The 22,934-nt window shown below is 36.4% G+C and overlaps 1 protein-coding gene and 4 long non-coding RNA genes across 5 annotated transcripts; 3 read left to right on the plus strand and 2 right to left on the minus strand.

The window, feature by feature from the left end:
* Positions 1–11: 11 nt before the first annotated feature.
* LOC110120116 lies at positions 12–8,072 on the minus strand. Its single transcript, XR_007227398.1, has 5 exons — positions 7,964–8,072; positions 7,448–7,860; positions 5,019–5,507; positions 955–1,579; positions 12–405 (listed from the first exon to the last, which is right to left on the minus strand). It is a non-coding gene; the product is annotated as an uncharacterized LOC110120116 (long non-coding RNA).
* Positions 8,073–8,678: 606 nt separating this feature from the next.
* On the plus strand, positions 8,679–10,269 carry LOC125386877. Its single transcript, XR_007227409.1, has 2 exons — positions 8,679–8,728; positions 9,079–10,269. It is a non-coding gene; the product is annotated as an uncharacterized LOC125386877 (long non-coding RNA).
* Positions 10,270–10,842: 573 nt separating this feature from the next.
* On the plus strand, positions 10,843–14,079 carry LOC105667076 (uncharacterized protein PB18E9.04c-like). The gene has a single exon (XM_012320140.3). The coding sequence runs from the start codon at positions 11,293–11,295 to the stop codon at positions 13,693–13,695; it is 2,403 nt and encodes an 800-aa protein (XP_012175530.3). The 5' UTR covers positions 10,843–11,292; the 3' UTR covers positions 13,696–14,079.
* A 1,544-nt stretch (positions 14,080–15,623) lies between these two features.
* Positions 15,624–16,974, minus strand: LOC100648919. The gene is made up of 3 exons (XR_001099544.3): positions 16,683–16,974; positions 16,412–16,597; positions 15,624–16,050 (listed from the first exon to the last, which is right to left on the minus strand). It is a non-coding gene; the product is annotated as an uncharacterized LOC100648919 (long non-coding RNA).
* A 4,054-nt stretch (positions 16,975–21,028) lies between these two features.
* On the plus strand, positions 21,029–22,478 carry LOC125386878. Its single transcript, XR_007227410.1, has 2 exons — positions 21,029–21,075; positions 21,629–22,478. It is a non-coding gene; the product is annotated as an uncharacterized LOC125386878 (long non-coding RNA).
* The last annotated feature ends 456 nt before the right edge of the window (positions 22,479–22,934 follow it).

Consider the following 22,934-nt stretch of genomic DNA (forward strand, 5'->3'; position numbering starts at 1 on the left):
TCGAAATGAGGTTTAAAGTAAACTTTACAAATAATTTATTTTACATAACTTACATAAATATAGTGCAATGATTGATCAAGGTAACATGATGGTATTCGACACGAATACACTTCACGTTGGTTCCTTTTTATCTCGAACGAAGATAGCGAAACAGGGAATCATCGCGACCAGATGACGATTATTTTCAATTTTGAAATCGAAAAACGGGGCAACAAATACAATGAGATGACGTGGGAAGATCTCAGGAACAGCCCTGTGGTATCGATGGTTGTCGTGTTAAAACGAGTCGCGACGAATCTTCGTAAACAAAATAAAAATGAAAAAGAAAAAAAAGAAAACACACTAGCACTGCCATGCTTCTGATGGAGGCACCCGTCCTTGCTCAGTAATCCGTTGCATCAGGATCTAAAAATTCAGACAGACTAGGTTATTAACGTCCTATAATTATCCTATGCTTTGGTAAAAAAAAAAAAAAAAAAGAAAAGAATATAATAAAAGAAAAAGACCGCTCCTATCAATGGTGGATTGAATAATGGCGAGGGTATCAAAATTTTTGTAGAGAGACATTATTTTTTATGCAGAAAGGATTCAGCGTCGTTCAATTACGTGAAATAATTGATTCTCATTATAGCCTATAATTCGTTCAAAACTTGCTGGCTAGTCCAGATACAATTGAAAAATAGTCGTCTACTTTTTTTCATTAGAAACCATTAACGACAGAGTGAGAAAAATTGGGAAAATTTTGAGTAACCAGTTAAGATTTAACAGAATGTAATAGTTATAATTAGAGCAATATAAAATGACGATAGTTCATAGTATATTACATTATAATACTCTATAATGTATTACGTTACAATCTATTACCTTACATTATACTACTTTATAATGTATTACGTTATATAGTATTACGATATATTATACTACGTTATAATATACAACGTTATATTATATTACGTTATAATGTATTGTGTTTTCCATGCATCGACGGGTTGAAATCGGCTGACTGGACGAGGCCCGTCAAAAATTGGGCTTTAGCGTCTTTGATCGTCTGCTGTAAGATTTGTCGCGCCTCTCTATATGCCTCGTAGCAGAGGGAGATCTCTTGCTCGTCATGATGCTGCCGACGGCGAGCTCTCTGAAACCGCCTGCGGGCCCGAAGTTTTCTTGCCCTTAGCTCTGCGATCTCCGGTGTCCACCAGTAGGCATTTCCGTCCTGTCTAACACCAGGCGCGCAGTGCAGCATCGACGCATCACATGCCGCGTTCGTGTCTCGGCGAAAGTTCTGCGCCTCCTCGTCCACGCTTGTCTTCTTTGTACGGGCTTCCCAGCTCCAGTCCGCGATAATGGCAAATGCCTGGAGCATATCGCTGTCTCTATCCTCGATGTACTGTCTTGATACCGGGTGGGAGTATCCCATTTCCCGAATGTCGCGGACCTCTCCCATGGACATTGTCTCCGGCTCGACCTCTATGAATATATAGATGTAATCTGAAAAAGTCTCAATTCCCTCAGCTACTCTTCAGCCTGACGCCCGTCGGAACGCATTGCTCTGGTCGCCACGCATGTGCTGGTCGAGCCTCTGTTAAGTAAGAAAAGATATAAATTATTACCTTATAATCTATTACGTTATAATGTATTAGTTTACATAGTATTACCTTATAATGTGTTACGTTACAATGGATTATGTTATATTATATTCCGTTATAATGTATTACGTTATTTAGTATTACATTATAATGTATTATATTATATCACGCAATATTACTACGTAATATTATATTACGTTACAATGTATTATGTTGTAATATATTCCGTTACATCGCATTACGTCATATAGTATTACGTTGTATTATATTCTGTTATAATGTGTTACCTTTTATATATATGTCGGGTCGGCGTTAAGGTTAGAGTTAGGGTCAAGGGCGTGAAACGAATCCCTATTGACGCTAGACGTGATCGTTATGCGATAGAGGAGATATTTACTAGTGCAAATATGACTATGATGGAATTGGACAAGTAATCGCGATAATTAGATACTCGAGAAGCTATTGACAATGATCCTAGGCTCAATAACGAATCCGCGGTCAACGGGATGACGAACTTTACCCTTCGTTAGCGTCTAAGTTACACTGTATGTTAGAGCAAGGGGTAATTATTATGTATACGAAAGACAGGTCGATTACTGATGAGATCGCACTAGAGAGAGTGGCTCTCCGTCGCGGTGACGCTGTCGAAGAAAACTATGATGGGTGTGCCTAAGGGCACGAGATCATCGGATTCGCGGAGAAAAGTCTTCGTTCGAAGGGTGAGGGAAATTGACGTTGCTGTTAATTGGTCAATTTCCATGTTGGTGGTTAGAGAAAGATATTAGCTGTCCTTGGGAAAAGTTGCTAGCGGGAAGCGTCGTTCGTGGAAGAATAGATTTCTCTTATCTTCCCGTAGTTGGGGCACAGGCTATTTGTCTATTTGAAAGACTTTGTATAATTGAAACTTAATATTCGTAGCGAGTCCTCGCCCAGCTAAACATATACTGTGAAGATGCGTTGGCATCTGGCAATCATCTTACCCGAAGGACAAAGTCTGCGTGTGGCGAGCCACGGGGCAGAAACCATTGAAACGTTTACCGTCGTGCCCTGTCCCAAGTATTTCTTTTAAGGAGAGCTAAGGAATTACTTCATGCCTTTGTTAGACAAAACGTTCATCCCTTTGACCGCGGCTACGTTCGGCGACTGATTGTCACCTCGAGCCCGAGCTCACTATCATAAATCTCAAATAAATACAGTCGGATCGAATGACAACAGTTTCTTAATACGGCTATGGTGAAATCTAAATTACAATACTAGGGGTCTTCCCAAAGTTCCAAAGGGAAGGTTCCGGTGTTCTTTCATCTCCGACATATATATTATATATGATTGTCAAACGTTACTAAACGTTTCTGTTTGAAAAAGCAAGGAATAGAATGCTAATTATTTCATTATTCATTTCTGCAATTAATCAGTGAACTGTACAAAACAAAATCAAAGATTTAAATAAACGTATTTAAAATTATATTAAAGTGAAATAATAGTCGTACTTATATTCTGTTTCAAAAGTTTATGATACAATCTACTGGTAACGAAAACGATCAAATAAACTACCAATGGAGGAAAAAGGAAAAAGTTCGAAAGATTATATAAGCTTTTGTTAATAGTATCTAGTAAACAACTAAATAGGTAGACATTAATTCAACAAACCTAGTAATAATGTATGAAATGTAATAACAGCAATTGAAGTATACTAAGAAATTCAGATTATACGCTTCGAATGACGACATATCTTAACGATTGGACTCTTCGACAGTAGAATGGCGGTATCCCGCTAAAAGTGAGCCTAGCCGATTCTTGATTGGCTGAGGCGGCGTGGCTGAGGCGGCGTGGCTTCGTTTCTATGCAATGTGCGCAAGAAATTACCAAAGGGCGTAAAAATTTTCTTACATTTTACGAACTAATGAACTGAACATTTTCGAACCAGATAACTATAAGAATTTGAACACTAAGGTGCACACTTATATATACGTACATCAACAAACATAATTTCTTTAAGAAAATCTAGTATTTTAACAAATATTTTCAGAATGAACGTATTGTTCATTATTACAGAATTACAAATTGCTGTTACAGGCGAAATATAGAAATTATTCGTACTATGTAACGGCGCATATACGTAATCTTTCTACTTACTATTCTATTAATAGTAATGTAAAATAAAATTAAAATACAGTCCATCAAATCTAATATATCCACCATGAAATAAGATTATGGTGATATAGATAAAATTTTCTGACAAAGAGAGGTTATTGTATGCTGCATTGAATCCATATACTAAGATTAATCTTTGGAAAGCGAAGGTAATGTAACCTAAGAACTATGCACTAAATTTGAAACGTATGCAATGTATTGAAAGTTTTAAAAGTTCCTCTCAAGTTTTAGATATTTAATATAAATTAGTGATATATTAGTAAAACATGAAATGAAATATATGTATTTACATTATAATTTTTAAACATCATTAAGTAAATTTCTAAATAACTAAGAATATACTGCTTCTTATTAAATAGTTACGAATTGTATCGATATACCACAAGTTGACGAAGTATACCAGTAATAATTTAACAAAGCAAATTCTTCACCGCGATCTTCGAGAGAAATTCCTTGGAATTGCAATTGTTGTAACAAACGCAGCTGCATTTATAACAGCATTTATAAGCTATTTGATTAATTCTAAGTATGTAAGGAATTTAAAAAGCTTTTAAAATCGTATTAATCTCTAGGTTGGTGGTTGAGGAAGGATGCTAACCGCTCTCGAGAGAAAGATGCTAACGGGAAGCATCGTACCTAAGAAAAAGCAGATTGCTCGTATCTTTTCATAGCTGATAATAAATTTAAACTATTTGTTCGTTTGAAGAACTTTAGGTAGGAAAATCCTAAGATCTATAACGGGTCTTTAGGTTAGTTAAAGTATGCTATGAAAATGTTTCGACATCTGACAATCAACCAAGGATAGGGTCTTTGTGTAACAAGCCACGGGACTGAAACCGTTACAAAGTTTGCTGTCGAGTGCCGCTATGTATACAATTATGAAAGCAATTACTATGTCTTCGTTTTTCTAAATCCAGTCATATAACCTTCACGTTGCGAAAATAAAACCTGCCCACAGCTGACCATAAATAATTCCAAACAAAGGGTCAGTCAGGTATCTGGGCATGATTCTAGACAGAAGAATGATATGGAAGCAACGCATTGTAAATCCAAACAACTTAAATCAAAATTTAAGGGTGTCCTGAATTAGAATATTCTAAAACAGCGTCTTTTTGTAATTTTTTTTAGAGGGAAAAGAAAGAAATACAGTTATTGAATTTTGAGGTATAGTTTTTTAGTGGATTGAGTAAAAATAAATAATGTAGAATATCGAGAAATTGCAGTTGCAACCCGTAAAATATATTTAGAATAAATTAAATAAATATGAATAAATATAAATACCGTCGAAAGACGCTCGTACAAATGTATTCGCAAAGATAGAATATGATCGCTCGCGGATAACTCGATAACTCGTATACTTTGTTAATCGTAGATAATAACTCGGACAAATAACTCGTATGTTTACTCGAACTGTAACTTGGATAATGATTCGAATAATAACTGACTCGTTCGTGATCGCGTCTGTTTATTTACACTGGTCGGGGGGAGTTGGAAAATTTAAATTCGTCTTAGATCGACGGTTGCCCATAACGGTGACTTTGTTTTGTCTGAAGTTTATCTATCGTTATGTTTCGTGCGTCAAGGCGGTGTCCGTGTTCCGAGGCACAACAATAACATGAGCCGCTCTCGATCCGCATCGTCCTATGACTCATGTGTCGCTGCAGTTTTGTATATATTTAACGAATACAAAAAAATTATAACAGATCTCTAAGCCTATTTCATGGGCTGCAGTTTTCAATCGGCGTGAAAGATTCGCCTCGTAATTCTTGACTGAAACAAAAAACCAAAAAAGGATTAAATTATTATATATTTTTCTTCTGGGTGAACTGAACGAAGGCAGAAAGAGTTTATTTAAATAGTTGTTATAGTACCTTAAAGTTTATTTTTATTTTAACATCTTTTTTAAGTGCGCCAAAATTTTTAATTTCACATTTTTTCTGCCTTTGTTTAGTTTTATATCTTTCTTCTGGGTAAACTAAACAAAGGCAGAAAAAAAGGTTATTTAAATAATTGTTATAGCGCCTTAAAGTTTATTTTTTTTTTTAAACATTTTTTTAAATCCGCCAAAATTTTTAATTTCACATTTTTTGTGCCTTTGTTTAGTTTTATATCTTTCTTCTGGGTAAACTAAACGAAGGCAGAAAAAGAGTTTATTTAAATAATTGTTATAGCACCTTAAAGTTTTTTTTCTAAAAAAAACACATTCTTTCTTTAAACCTGCCAAAATTTTTAATTTCACACTATTTCTTGTCTTTTTTTTAGTTCATCGAGAAGAAAAAAAGACATTACCCTTTAGATTTAAGCATTAGATTCAACTAGAATTAAATATACGATAAACATATATTATTCAAGTTAAAGTACCACGCCAGAATAATTTACTTATAATTCTCAATGAGAATTGATTGTAAAATTCTTCCAGATAAAAAGAAAGGAAAAAATATCTTCGTTCTTAAATAATGGGGCAACTAGCGAAAAAAATGAAGAAAAGGCGAAGAAACGATGCAGAATATTCATGACGTGCACGTGATTCATCTACATGTTTCAATTTTGTTATATATTTCACAATCGAACATTTTCTTTCCTCTTCTACCGTATTCTTGTATCTTGTGACGTGACTGTTTCTCGTGAGAGATAAGAGCAAGACGAAATGCGATCTCTAGCATTTCGTAAACAAAAAAGGACGAAACTGTTCGCTTCTCTTCTGTTTTCTTCTGTTTAATTAATGTAGCGATTAAAATCTCTTTAGTGACGAAATATATAAACCGTGCATATTCTGACAACAAAGGACAACCACTTTCATGCTGATTTAAAACCCTTTGAGTGCTGAATACTCGCGGCCTATGTCGTCCGTACGGACGGCGCGCGTCTAGCGCTGACGATCGCTGTGGACGGAATACTTTTTCGTTAGACTGAACTCTGTTGATTGACTATTGAAAGCGAAAATCGTAATAAGTTATAGTAATTCTTTTGCACGAGATTAAATGATTCAAGAGCGTTATTTTTTAGTTATTTTTAATTATTTATTGTAAACATTGAAATTTACAGTTAACTAGAATTTGGGTAATAAACTAGAAAACAATAAACTAGAAAACTAAATTTAGTAAATATAACACAAGTTAATAATTTAGTTGTGTGTGAAAAATTCAGTGCTTGAGGAAACTAAAAAAACCAGATGTAGAGTTTTCTTACAAGTGGTGACCGCTTCAACAATAACGAGCCACTATTGGCATTTGTTTACTGCCATAAGGAATGCATTTATATTTATTTCACACAAACGTAATAGTATTACTTCTGCGTAGGTGTTCGGAAAAATTGAAAAACCCATACATGCGTCCTTAGTCCATGCCGGGCACTTACAAAAAACGCATATATATATCCTTAGTCCACACCGATAGCTTTCGCCAGACACCTATATGCGCCCACAGCACTCAAAGGGTTAAAAATGTTATCAAGTATCCTATCTTATAAGAAACTGTAAGTAATGACGTATTTAAGTATTATGGCAACATTGGTATTACCCGAAAGAATATTCTCAAAAGCGGAAAACAATCTAAATAAAAAGTGGAACAGATTGAAGGAGACTGTTGCGAATTCTCAACTAAACTGTTTTTTCTTTTTTTTTTTTATTTAATTTGTACTTTACAATTTGTCCAGCTGGACATTCCGTAAATTTTTCTAGCTTAGTTGTTAAATAACATGTGGATGATTACCTCCAGCGGGATGCCATCTTCGAGTCTCAACCAAATAACAATCAGTCAGGTTGCAACTGATCGGTTGATGTCACGAACTTTGAACGAGATTAACGCTCAAGGTGGAGGTAAATTAAAGATGCCGAGTAGTAGTTCGTTTAGGTTATTCATTTTCACTCTTTAGTATACACGAAGAGAATCACTAGCACTTTAAAATACAGAATAATGTTATGTTTATTTAATACGAGTTAGTGTAACACGAAGAGTATAACGATCTGATCAAGATTGTGGTAAGATGCTCTGTTGAGGAAAATATTAGGTTGGTATGATTACTAGTTCCTACATGCAAAGTTGGTACGATTTCGAACGACGCTCTTTTGTTTTGGTGTCCGCCATGTGTTAATTATCCGAGTATGTCCGGTGTGTTCATATGGCTGTACATGGTAGTGAAATACGGAATATATTAATTAAATATGTGTGAATCAATTAAATATCCAACTCCAAAACCTATTTAATAACATTCTCAAGAAGCTTTACCTGGTCCTTATGTACCAATTTTGTACTCCCGGATTTTCCTTCTTACCATGGTTCTTATGGGATAGGAAATCTATTATTTCAAATCTTGTACTTGTGTATTCTCGTAGGCGCATATTCTCCGGTATTGCTGATGCATACCAGATCTTTACTTTAGACCTTAGGGTGTTTATGAGCTTCTTAATGAGATCTGCGTCGTAAGATTTACAATTTGGTGGGTAGGAAATTCGAACTTTCCCGAAAAAAGCAGATGTGTTGTTCGGGTCATTGTGACATCAATCACATCGCAACATCATCGATAAGACATCGTCCACTGAGCTTCGAATTTTTTTTGGACACATTACCACCTTATCATCGTAGCCTATACAGAAGCTATGACACACCTTAGTCTACATCATAGATAAGACATTGACCCCCGACCTTCGTACACTTTTTCACATCGTAACCTACATCAAGCCCCTCTACATCACCACATTAAAACATACCAGGTATGTAAATATGAAACCGGAATTTTTGTGTAGAAAATACACGTTTATTGTATGAAAATGATTAAAAATATTTTATTCGAAGTATTGCTCATCGCTAGCTATACATTTTTCCCCCTTGTCTGGCAATTGGTGGATGCCACGCCAAAAAAAAACTATCGCTCTTTTGAGGCAAACCAGTCATCGAGCCATTTTCGTACATTTTCGTAAGAAGTGAAGTGCTTGTCAGAAACTGCGTGTCCCATCGATGCAAATAAATAGCAATCGGACGGAGCCAAGTCTGGTGAGTAAGCCGCGTGCCAAAGTATTTCCCAATTGAACGCTTCGATCGTTTCCTTGACCGGTTTTACTGTATGTGGTGGTGCATTATTATCAAGCAAAATTACTTTGTGTTGCCTTTTTTGATATTCTGGTCGTTTTTCACGCAAAGCTTGATTCAAATCGATCATTTGTTGTCGGTAGCGCTCGGTATTAACGGTTTCGCCAGGTTTTAACAGCTCATAATAGATCACACCCTTCTGATCCACGTTCTTCGTTCCTCATGCCAACCTTTTTTATTTCCTGTACTTTTGTAATCTTTTTTATTTTATTTAATCTTGTTTGTAATCTTTTTTTTTAATCTTTTTTATTCAGTTCCAGTATTATTCAATAACCAATTGAAATACAACAACACACCTTACAGAATTCATATTTAGTAATTCAAATTTTGAAATACTGTGTAGAAGAAAATGTTTAATATATTAAAGATGAAAATTACCAACGATAAAAAAAGGACCCTAATGTTTGTAAAATATTATTTCATTGCAATTCTAGCAGTTGAATATAATTTTAAATAAAGAAATAATTACTTAATGCAATGATATCACTGAAGCGTAAAGTTATAAACAAAGTCTGGTTTCTAATTGACTATATTTTGACGAATTAAAATCTATCAGCTATACAAAAAAAAGACAGATTTTACAAAGTGCCTTTCTGGGCACTAAGGGCATCCGTTATCGACTTATCGCTGGTAACCTACAAGAAGGAAGTACTGTCTACTCAGGAATGGAAAAATCTGTTTCATGCACATTTACTGGGAATCCCAACGGTCAAGGAAGCAATCAGTAGCTATGCATAAAGATACAAGGCAAGAATAGCAAACCGGCTAGCCGCGGTAACGTTCAACACCCTAAAGATGGACAGAAGGCTAAAACGGAAGCACCCAGCAGACCTCACAAAGGATATAACCTAGCAAACGCGAGGATGGTACCTGGGGATAGCCATTCACATTTTATTATTTTGCAATTAAGTTATAAAAATTTACCGAATGTCCAGCTGGACAAATTGTAAAGTACAAAATAAATAATAAAAAGAAAAAGAAAAAATTAAATACGGGCTGTATGATTTCAATAGTATTTGCACAACTGAAACACGTACACTTCTCTCAGCTCTCAACTTTATTGGTCGTTTTCTTCACTCTGTATTGATCATTCTTTCAGATTCTCTTTCCACTATTTTTAAAATCCAAGATGCGAAGCATGGCAATGTACATAGCAATTCACGAATTATATGACAAATTAGTCAAACGTGGGAAGATAGTAACAATAGCGTGGCTTTCTTCACGTCGATTTTGAAGCGAAAATTACATCCATGCTTCGTATGGACGATTAGTAAATCGTTGCACTAAATCGGGACGCTAATAAATACATCGAATATTTGTGAAAACATTCTTGGAATCAAACATGAAAAAATTATAAAGCAGCCTGCTTCGTGAATCAGTTGGTAACATTTATGATCTTATAACAAATTCTAAATGTAATAGGAAATAACAACTGGCAATAGCTTGAATTAAATCTGGACACACCAAACTATCACATTCGCATCTTCTTTATGATACCCTCTCCTCTTCCAGGATATGTGGAACATGTAAATACCTACAACTTTCAAGCATATTATTATCAAATATAAAAAATATAACTGAATAAGAAAAAAATTAAACATCAAGGACAATCTCGTCCAGGCACTTACCTCGACATCATAAATTGTTGATTTTCTCCAATTTTATAGGTGTTACGTTCCATGACCTTCCACACAAAACGGACTATCCCTCGGCCAAGAGTTTAGAAGTCTTCAATACACACCCTCATTAGGAACTCACCATAAACCTTAATACTCTTGTAATTGAGGTCCTTCGCAGTAAACCAGTATCTTTTTGATTGAAAATATTTTCCTTAGATTATCCACTCTGGGTAAGTACGGGTAATCTGATTTCTCTCCTTTATGATGCCTTTCATTAGCGACTTTCAGGTAGGGGACAGGTAGCGCCCTTCCCTATCTGCAAACCTTTTTTCTTAGCCAATTGGCAGCGATGACCGTTGTTCTCACTTTCCTAATGAAAATTTTGATTAACGAATCAGCTTATCCTGTGCCCTTAGACACACCCATCACTAGTTTTCCTCTGCGGGAACATCGTCACAGAAATTTAGTTGCTTCAGGCTTTCGAAGCATCTAACATCTTAACCTGTTGTGCTTCAGTTGACATCTTAACTATTACCTCTAAAACTTCTACGTGAAGTGGTTGGAGTAAAAGGTGTATTGTTAATTCAGTGCTCTCCGCGAACAGTCGAACATTTTGATCCTTCGAGCCGAATCACGTGCGCTACTATCGAGTGAAACGGTGTACACACCAGTGACATCTATAACCATACATCGCATCACTATCGGTTCCAACAGCGAGTTCCAACAATTCCAGTTTAATCTCGCAACAACTAGAGGATCAACTTCGGGGAGAAAACACCTTTATCGCGAAGCACACCCACACAGCAGTCAGCGGTGCAGTGACGAGCAACCTCTGCTACCACCACGAACATGTCTAAGGCGGAACAGATCAGATTGTTGAGTCGGAAACGAAGTTTCCTACTTAATCGACTCGTGTTAACATCGAAACAAATGTACAAATATCTAAAGTCCCGCCAGAAGAACAAAGCACTCTTGATGTCATACCGCAAAACTGTCGACCAAGTGTGGGACAGGTTCAACGTCGTCCAAGAAGAATTAGAGTTACTTGACGAGAAAGAAAACTTGCACCTGGAAACCATCTTAGACTTTTATCACACCCTGGACACAGAATTAATGGAACTCATTGATAGCGCACAATCATCACCAACTGCAACGTCTGTAAGCGTCGGATCAGCGGACTGTCCACAACAAATTTGTTTATATCACTTCTCCGCAATTCAAAACTATCCTAAACTGACCAAAGAAACACCGGAAACGTTAACGAATTTAATCGGCGCTATGAAACAACATCTTCGGGCATTCAAGAACTTAGGTGACCAAGCCACGTCAAACACAATTATCGTCGGCCTATTATTGTCCAAATTAAACGCAGATACCATACAAGAATGGCAGCTCACTATAGCCAACAAGAAAATGCCTCCGTATACTCACTTATTAGATTTCCTCGAACAAAAGGTAAATTGTGCCATAACGACATCCGTCGCTACTCCGGCAAAACGATCACCAAAACGACGCAAGTCTTTCCGAATAGGCTGTCCACGAAGGAACACATTCACCGCTACGCACTTTCCGTGTCCAATCTGCCAAGGATCGCACCGAATTTGGACTTGCGACATCTTCAAGGCGAAATCGGTAAATGAACGTTTCACAGTCGTCAAAGAAATATCCGTGTGCATCAATTGCCTGAGAGAGGGACACTCGATTTACCTTTGTACTGCCGGATCATGTCGCGTGTGTGGACTTCGTCACCACACGCTTCTGCATCGGGACGCACCTGAAGTGAACAATCAGCCGAGCACAACCGACCGAACACCTAGTCAGGCGCCGACGCTACCTTTGGAATCCTCTCCGACGGATCTTTTAACATTTTCTCCGACGGATCCTCCGACATCCTCTCCGACGGATCTTCCGACATCCTCTCCGACGGATCCTCCGACATCCTCTCCGACGGATCCTCCGACATCCTCTCCGACGGATCCTCCGACATCCTCTCCGACGGATCCTCCGACATCCTCTCCGACGGATCTTCCGGCGGATCCTCCGACATCCTCTACGAAAGATCCTTTAACATCCTTTCCGACGGATCCTTTGACGCCTCTTTCGCCACCTCGTCCGATGCCTCCTTTGTCATCTTGGATACTTCCTTGCACACCTCCTTCGACACCTCCTTCGGCATCTCCTTCAACACCTCCTTTGTCATCATCTTCGCCTTCTACAGCTCGCCATTTAACAACCACTTCGACATGTCCTTTAAAACCCTCTTTGATATATCCTCAGCCACCACTTTCGGAAATTCCTTGTCCACCCTTTCCGACAAATCCTTGGCCACCTCGTACGCCACTTCGACCGACAATTCCTTTGTCACCTTGGACAACTTCTTGGATAATTCCTCGCAGACCTCCTTCGTCATTCTCATCGTCAGCCTCTTCGTCACCCTGTCCGTCACCCTGTCCGTCACCCTGTCCGTCACCCTGTCCGTCACCCTGTCCGTCATCCTCTTCATTATCCTCCTCGCCCACTTCTCCAAAACATTTTTCGACAATCCCTTCGATATATACTTGTCCACAGTTTTCGAAACATTCTTCCCTACCTCGTTCGCCATATCGCTCGCCACCTCGTTCGCCACCTCGTCTGACACCTCGTCCGCCACCTCGTTCGCCACCTCGTCCGACACCTCCTTTGCGACCTTGCGGACTTCATTGGATAATTTCTAACACACCTTCTTGCACATCTTCTTGCACACCTCCTTGCACACCTCCTTGCAGACATCCTTGCACACATCCTTGCACACATCCTTGCACACATCCTTGCACACTTCCTTGCACACTTCCTTGCATACCTCCAACACGTCCTTGCATACCTCCAACACGTCCTTGCATACCTCCAACACGTCCTTGCATACCTCCAACACGTCCTTGCATACCTCCAACACGTCCTTGCATACTTCCAACACGTCCTTGCATACCTCCAACACGTCCTTGCATACCTCCAACACGTCCTTGCATACCTCCAACACGTCCTTGCATACCTACTACACGTCCTTCGAGACCCTTTTCCATATGTTCGTCGACGTCCTCTTCGACGATCTCCTCCGCGCCCTCTTTACAGACAATGATATTACAAAGCGTTAGAAATTGTTGCACAGACTTCACAGTCAAGAATGCCGTATCGGAGAATCATTGTCTGGGACAGAATGTGAAGACACCATCTCTGCCGTCCGCGGGATCGACATCTGCGATTGGTCCGAATTAGAATCTCAAGCCAAAACGAAGATGACGCTGATAACGAACTCGCAACACTATCAAGGTTGTGATATTTCGTTATCGAAGGCCTGCTGAAGGATTATGAACTATGGGATTATGAAGGATTATGAAGCTATAGGACTACGGAGATGTTTGGAACACTACCGAGCAGTCGAACCATTCCATCTAACCCTCTCAACAACAAACACGCCAGGAAGAACGAAGCTGTTAAGAAATGTTAAGTTGATATGACCACTAGTTACTAAAAGCTAGGTTAGTACATCTCCCAACGACGCTCCTTTGCTTAGGAGTCGACCACGCGTTAATTGCTAAGACGTATCCTGTATGATTAGGCGTTTTGTATAAGGAACAAAATAAAAGCTGTGATAATCAATCAATGTGAATTAATTTGAATATCAACCCCAACCTATATAAAATAACAGAAGCAGCGCATTCCTTGCACAGTGCCAGCATGGTGACTCCTTCCAGGAACAAACTAAGCCTAAGGCCAATTCAGAGCACAACTGCTCCCCTGAAACCAGAGTCCAAGCAGAACAGTTCATTTGATACCGGTACACATAACTCAGCAATAATATTAAGAAAATAATTTCAGAAGAATCTAGCATCAAATAAACATCTACACAGAGAACCATGATGACTACAAACGCCAGCAGCTGCAAATTTTAATCAACTGGATCCAACCGTGAGTGTCACTACATAGCGGCCTCTTCTCCTAAGACGGGAGCTTTAAGCTTAACAAATCTAAACAAGGTTGACGCTCCAAGGAACAGCGATAGGAGTCTCTCCTGATTCCAGTTGATCGCAAGATCGAGCTTCGAAATTCGGTTAAATGCAAAGCTGCATGTAATTGTAACAGCAACAAGAAGGTATTGTAAGAGAGATTGGCACCAGGAGTTCATCGCCGTTCGCTCCTACTGCGAGCAAGCTATGCGCGTGAAGGAGCGAGCGGAGCGGGATAGAGAGAAGAGACAGGATGCTGTCAGGCTGCCGTACCCAAGGGACCCTGCACGCCGCAAGGTCGCGGAACCACCACTGCCGCCCTAGGTGCGTTCAAGGAGCCGTCACGCCGAGGAGGGTCTGGGTCCTCCCCGGACTTGCACGACGGTACGGCGTTAGGGGGTGTGTGGTTTCCCCCCCTAGCGGCCCAAGTCAAGACAAGGACGCCTCCCTTAACAATAAATAGGGAGAAGACGAAGAAGTGCTCCGGCAGGATTTCGCAAGAGAACCCGGGCCACTTCTGCGAAACGTCAGGAAGACCACCGTGGGGTTTTAGTCGGTTCGAGTCGGACACTACCCTGTCGCCACCCAGAAGGGGGCAGGATGTCCGAGAGGATTTCCCCACGTAAAAAAAAAAAAAAAAAAAAAAAAAAAAAAAAAAAAAAAAAAAAAAAAAAAAAAAAAAACAGGAGAAAGACATGAAACAATTTATTATTGCGATACTTGTTCTGATAAGTTAAGGATACAGCTTGGCAATGTTTTATAAATTATCATTAAAAAAAATACAGGAAAAATATTTAAAAATGTATTCAAACATGTAAACATATGTATGGATTATTAAAATCTTGTATAAAATCATTTTATCTTATCTACAAGACACTCGTCACATACACGCAAAATCACCTCAAGTTGCTGCTACGTCTGACCAAATTTAGTTTATCGACCAACTTCCAATAATCTGTATCGTAAGATGTGTTACGTTTTACCAATCATTTCTCTAGTCAAGTTGTTCAAAGAAACTTTAATTTGCGGCGGCATCGACCACGGAACTTTCTGACGGCTTCGCGGTACAAAGAGCTATGCCGTCAAAGCGCAATACCGACATGCTCAATATACCATCGATATCCCTCCGTTTCTTTCGCCGACTTCTCGGAAGAACGCATACGCGGCGACCGCCGCGGTACATCCAATAAACGCGTGTGTAGTAGGGATATCGAAGGGAAACAAAGGAAAGAATCTGTGGTTTCAAACAAAAGAATCAGTCAGTCTATCTGAAGCTGCGAAGTACGAAAGGTCTCGTAATAAGCATACTAGCTCACAAAACTTGATTGTTATCTTTTCATCTTAATTGTTAATTGTTTGATCGTTGATTGAACATGTTCATCGCCGTGTATGTCTCGTTTGACGTGTAAGATGTGTCCTCGTGGAAGTTAACCCTGTAATTGTTGACGTAAGGTTGCGTGGATGCTTAGCAAAGAAGGCGTTCCTCCCCCACGGACACTCGTTTGGTTGTGTGATTGAAATTGTTGGACTGCGTTTAATTGATGATTGAAGGCTGCGTGGTTGCGTTCCTCGACCAGTGGGTTATACTTCTTCAAAGGTGACGCTCCTGACGTCACTGGCTTCGCTGTAGTGGTACCGCGTGTTACAAAGCAGTTAACAAAAGCGAAATGATTATATTAGGCAATTTATGGTAGAAAGTACAAGTATAAGATTACAAGATATTTGTTAATATTTCGAAATATACTATGAATAATATTTGTCTATTATGTATAGATTTTATTGCCAACAATAGCATTTGAATAAGTTTTAATATAACTGTTGTAATTTGGTAAGCCTGTCCATAGAAGCGGACATAAGGATCAGTGATCTCGAAATATTGAAAATTAATCTCTTAGGTACAGTGTGCCACTATAGTGGCTTTCGCGGATACCATCTTGTATCACGACCTGCCACTACAGTGACACTCCACTGACTGATTCGCTCACCGTTTGAAGTAAATGATCTTTTTCGTTTGTCTTGTTTCACACTTCTTTTGCTTTCACAACGTTCTTGTCTTCGTTTTTGATGCGCCAGTGTCTTCGTTAATATAAACATACCATTACTAGATGCTCTTTTTAACATGCCGATCCGTTTCTCTATAATTTTTTAGAATCTTTAACCTCAAAATGTCGCTACAAAATAGAAAACGAAGAGCAATTTGAAAAACACTATCGTGCTACGAGTGTGAAAATTGTGACGTGGATGTATGTGTCGTACCGTGATTTAAAATATATCACCTTGAATTATATTATTAATTATTAAAGTAAATTGTTAAAGTTAAAGTATATGCATCATATCTTTAAGAAAAATTATAATTTAATTATCAAAAACTTCATTCCAATGTGCTTGCGTAAAGAATAGCATCGAGGTGGAGGACGTGTTGGCTGTTAGTACTCCGGTGTTTAACTTCAAAAGTGTTTATTTCGATATCGAATACGCATCGTTTTAAGTCGTAACGTGACGCACGTCGAACTCAAGCGATCACGATACAGATCTAATGCGTACTGAACTAAACTGCTACTGTTTCGATACAGCCTCGATACAAACTCGATACACAGTCGATACAGAATCGATACAGACTCGATACAAACTAACCGTGGCTACAACGACGGCCATCAACTATCATCGACTACCATCCCGAGCTTTTCCTCGTTTCCCTTTTTATGGAGTGCCGAATTTAATGATGCTTCAACATCGAAGGACATTATTAATGTCTAAAATTATATCTTTCGTAGAGCTTTTGTTATGTACGCATAATTTCAGCTGAATAATGTTTATGAAGTGTCGTGTGTTCTCATACCTTACAGTACGAAAAGATTACGCGTTAATGAAATTGTAACAAATGATAGCAATGTAACAGAATACTACGTCTATAAAATAATATTAGAGTTTAGAGATGTTAACTGTATTGGCGAGAATTTCTTTTACGAAGTGGATGTACATTGAAGGAAAAAGTAAACTATTTCTAATTGATAGAAAATGCAATGTAATGCAGGTGTATATATAATTCTGATTGGTTTTGGCTACTTGGGCGATTGTGATAGAGGGAGGGAATATCTACTGATGGTCATAGAGAGAGGATTCGGCTTTGTATCTTCAATTACCGAAATAGCGCTACCGCGGTCGTTATAGAAAACAATGATGGGTATCTTGACATATCTAGTTACCGACTAACCGAAAATTTTGGCAATGTATAATTACCCGTAATAAAACGTTTAAAAGGATTAATTAGGTGCTGAACCTTCGAAAGTGTTTAAGTTTCACAATTTGATATATACGTGATTACTCGCAATAAAATGTTTAACAGAATTTGCTAAATCTTTAAAAATATTTAATTTTACTAGAAATTGAATGAGACTTGTTACATTTTCGTTTGTGTTTGATAAATTAATTGTTCTTTTCGCAGCATAATAGTTTTCACGTGCTTATTTGACGGTAATTGACACATTACACTTTTCATATATTGGAGGTTCGCGTGTAAGTATTTGTAGGTAAAAGTCGCACGTACACTACCTCTGCTTCACCACAATTATAATTTGTATAAAATTGTATTTTATAAAGAAAGAAACACAAAAGCTTTTAGGAAAAAAGCTTTTAAATTCTCTAAATAATTTCTTGTTGTCTGTATGTTACTTATGGAAATTATGGCATATAAAGTATTGTAATAGTCCCAATATCCAAGTTTCAATGAATTGGTCTCTTATTGTTCCCACAAATGAACATTACCAAAGTTAAAATTTTGTATTATCATAGAACGAAGAATCTTTTTCCTGGAACAACATTTCGTACAATTTCTATTCAGTATTAACGACGAACAATTTGTGGTATCGAAGATTTAGTAAAGAAATAGGATTGCGCAGCCCATAGGAATTTAAAGGTTGTACGCACATGTATACTGCTATACGTACATATAGTATAAATGATATGACTGCCTTAGGTAATCTTTAAGTGAATTGTCGGAACTATTGCAGCCCTATATAATTTTGAACGAAATTTTATTTTGTACATAGATCGCGAATGTTCAGGTATTTTTATATATCTATAAAAGAAAGATGCTAAAATTTCTGAGGAGATGTAGGACAATGTACATCGTTGAATAGGATATCCTTTATTTATTTTATAATTTTTCATTAAACAGAATAAAAGAAATGAAGTATTGAGATATATGTAATTCTGTATGCTACGCCGGATTAGCCGCGTAGCATGAATGCGTGTGGCAGTTGTGCATGTGTAGCGTCTCGTAAAGCAGAAGGATGCAACTGTTCTGTACGCATGGTGGTGAAAAAGATGGCGAGACAAAAAGAATGCTGAGACGCGTGCAATGTGTATCTGCGAATATCTTGTAAATCACATATTAAAAAAATATAAAACTATTTTAATATCATTTGTACGTGTACTGTGAGTGTTCCTATACATTTATTTCGGGGACTAAGATTCATAATTCTCAACATAAAGCACAAATTGTAAATTGCGCTTAATCCTGTAACTGTGTTTAGTAACAAAGGAATACTACGTTACAGAAGAAAGGAGTTTCTTTGAGGAACCTATCGAATACTATGTACGGTATTCAATTTTATCATGTTTATTTGGCTATATACAAAAAACATTGGATGCATATATGTAATATATGCAAAAATATATAAAATATACAACGTAAGATGTTTTTTTAATTGATGATTTACAGCCGTAACTTACAGCCGTATCAATAGGTTATACATAACTCAATTGGAAGCACAAGTTCAGTTTTATAATTGTTACAATATATAATAGATGAAATAAATCCTCATTTGAAACTCGTTTCTTCAGTTTTGTGTATAAGAATATAAAATTGTACAAATATCTATAGTTTGTTAATTATATAGCATTATAAAATGAGATTCTTAATATTCTGCTATCTATTATCCTTTGTCTCTATATTATCCTTTTGAAATAAATTTCCAAAATAAATTTCTGCCTAGGTTCTTCTCTTTCAGTTGAAGACCATAGGGAAAAAATGATGAATCCATTTCTACTGCTTTTATGATTTTAATGTTACTTAGTGATTAAAAGGATATATGTATTTTAATATGAAATAGTCAAAAGGGAAATAATTAGGTCCAAATCTATAATTTTGGAGAAACCAGTCTATATATATTATTATATAAACAGTGTGATATTGTATAATATTCTAAACCTAATACTAACATTTAGTATCTCTGAAATATTCAAAGGGCTGAGAAAAACTTGTATTTAAATCTAAAACCAGATAAGGAAGGAACTTTGTGAGTGGTCAGAAGCGTAATAGAATTACAAAATTATTTTTCCATAAAAAGTGGAAATGTAATTTATAATAATTTTCCACTGTAATCTTCAATCATGTTTGCAAAAATATAAATTGGCATAAATATTCACAATCTATTAATATGAATAATAGATGTAATTATTTGAAGATTTATGTAATCCTCCTTTGTGACATTATATCTTTAATGTTATAAATAAAATTGATTTCTATTTACCACTTAGAATTTCACTTAGAATCTGTACCACCAATCCATAAAAACTATTTATTTTTCATTCCAGTTGTGTCATTATCTATCATCAATGTTTAGACACTAGTTGCTATCTCCTTGGAATGTTACTTAGCTATCTGCAGACCATTAAAGTTGAAAATATGGGAGACACGATTTTAAGCTTACAAGATGATCGCTGTTTCAACTGTCAGCTTCAAATGAAGCGTGCCAATCCTTGTTGTCTAGCTTTGAAAATATATGCAGTGGTAGCATTACTTTTTTCACTTTCTTCATTGATTTGTTTTTTAATTTATTACTTAAAATTTTACTATCCAATGTTTTAAGCATGTTAATGTATTGGATATTTACCTTTATAGCTAGAAAACAAGTTGTTAATATGAATTCCAATACTACATGATTTTTAATCTACTAATATTATGGTTAGATGATATTGATAGAAAATATAAAAAATGTATTCCCTCAATTTAAAGAATTATTTTATAATATAATTAAGAAAATATAATTGCTGCAATTTCAGTACAAATTGAATATAGGTACTTTCCCTGGATAAAAAAATACATGTATTATATAGACCATGAAATGAGAGGGAGAGAGAGAGAATACTGTAAACAGAATTATACTTGAACTCTTATACTATGTACACTTATACTATGTGCTTTGTGCTTTTACGAAATTTGCGATATAATGCTCTAGTTATTTAACGAAATACATGGATATGAACATTTTAACACAATTATTGCCATCGTGTGTTATTTGAGTTTTGAGCTTAACCTGATAATGTACTGCAGTATCGCGAGGAAAAAACCTGGTTAGAAACTAAGCAAAATAAGGTCGCCTGTCCTTCGGTTATTAACTTACATAGAAAAAGCGTGTGTGACCAAAATCACCTAGTTCTTGCGAAGCGTTAACAGGATGGAATTAGAGAAAAGGAAAAATAGCGCTAATGGAGGGGAACGACTCGAATCCAAGGAGCGGTTAATCGAGAAGTGAGAGTGGGTCGAGAGGTCAGAATTAATCGAGGACTCGAAGAGTAGAGTTGTTAGAGTTAGCGTTGTCGAGTTGCGTTGTTGAGAGTAGAGTTGTTAGCGTTGCGGAGTTGCGTGAGTAGCCAAGTTAGAATAAGATTGTTTCCATATTCCATATTTGTTCCATATTAAACAACCATCGTTTTCTGTCTCATTAATATTTGTATAACTAATTTAAAATAAAATAAATAGTATCAAAGAAATTGTATACCTAATATTTCCGCGATACTACAATAATTAATCGCTAATATACAAAATGCGATAAACAAAATAGAAAAGTTGTTAATTCTATTTATTTAAAGTTTTATTGTATTCTATTTACTGTGTCTATGTGTGCACTGTTTTTATAGTATAAATTAATATGTTTATCTTTATTGATTTTTCCCTTGTGCTTGGAAAAAGGATTAGATATTGTTTTTGAAAAATTTGCTATATCTTTTCTTTTCAAATCGTTTCTTGGTTTCTTGTGAACATTCTTTTAATTACTGTAGTAAAGGGACTTATACATTTTCCACTTTCTTCTTTTTATAATAAATTTAATTCATTTTAATTCATATGTAAAAATTCGTAAGTCCCCCCATTCCAATATGTCACATTAATAATATAATTATAGTATTTGTTGTTTCAGGTGAGTAACATTGAAATTTGTTATGGATATCTCGCTGATCGGGTCGGATTGAACTAACTACGGCATAACTAAAGGTACTGTCGTTGTTAGTATGTTTATTTATTATTATGTCAATAATTTTATTACAGTAATGGGATGTTTGATTTGTAAATATTATAGAAATGCTAAAGGCAAAATACAAAAAGTTTAAAATTACGAACATAGTGCACAGTTAAAATGTTCTGCAGTAGTAATCGTTAATTATGTGGAAGTAATAATTAAGAAATTTATTTCATTCGATACTTAAGACCAAATAGCAATACTTCTTAAATTATTGTCATGATATCGAATATAAAATTACCAACTAAATTTATTAAATTAACTCAATTACCAACTAAAATTATAGTAAAATAAATATAGATAATAATAATAGAGAAATATAGAGAGAAAAAATATATGTAATTAAAAAAGTTAGTAGCATCTCCAAAATATTTTACCGTGAAAAATCTATTCCACTGTATGACTCGTTATAATGATTTGCTATAATGATCGTTCTAGAGAGGACGTTCGTCTATTTGTATCGACCGATAGTATAGACATAGCAAAGCAAAACAACGTTGGCACTCCAAGGCACAACAACACGAGTCCCTGCCGACTTTTCAATGACTCATGTGCCGCTACAGAGTTAATATCAATAAGATAATTATTATACTAATAATGCTTCGTTATATATCGCGTTATTGCTTACATATTCTTTGGTAGAAGTTAATATTTCGTAGGTATTTGAAACATCAAAAGCGCCACAGCGTAATATAATCTATTTAATTACTTATTTATTCGAAATATATTTGACAGACTGCGACAGTAATTATTCGCTCTCGTTATTTCGTACTATCTATCCTCGACTAATCCTCCACACATATTTTTTTGATGTCACATTTATTTCCAATAAAACAATTTGGATATGCTGTACTTACAGCTTCAGATACAATCCTAAATAGCTTATCCGAAACAAATGTCTCACTGCGTAATACAGAATAAAAATGACTGAATACGGCATTCATAACATTGCAAATGGTTACGTGGAAAAGGTTATCAAGTTCAGAATGTCAGTAGTGGCACCACTTTCTAACTATGTATCTTAATTTTGCCTATGATTATATTGTTCAAGTCTGCAATATGATAATTAACAGCGTAAATTTACTCAGTAATTCTATGTTGTATATCAAATTTCTTGATCTATTTCGTTTTTGTTTACATGATGTCAATGCATCAAACATCTAGATTCGCACCTAATATATTGTTCGAAATCCAATGCTGAAAATGA

This window comes from Bombus terrestris, chromosome 18 (genome assembly GCF_910591885.1).
Source record: "Bombus terrestris chromosome 18, iyBomTerr1.2, whole genome shotgun sequence".
Classification (NCBI taxonomy): Eukaryota; Metazoa; Arthropoda; class Insecta; order Hymenoptera; family Apidae; genus Bombus; species Bombus terrestris.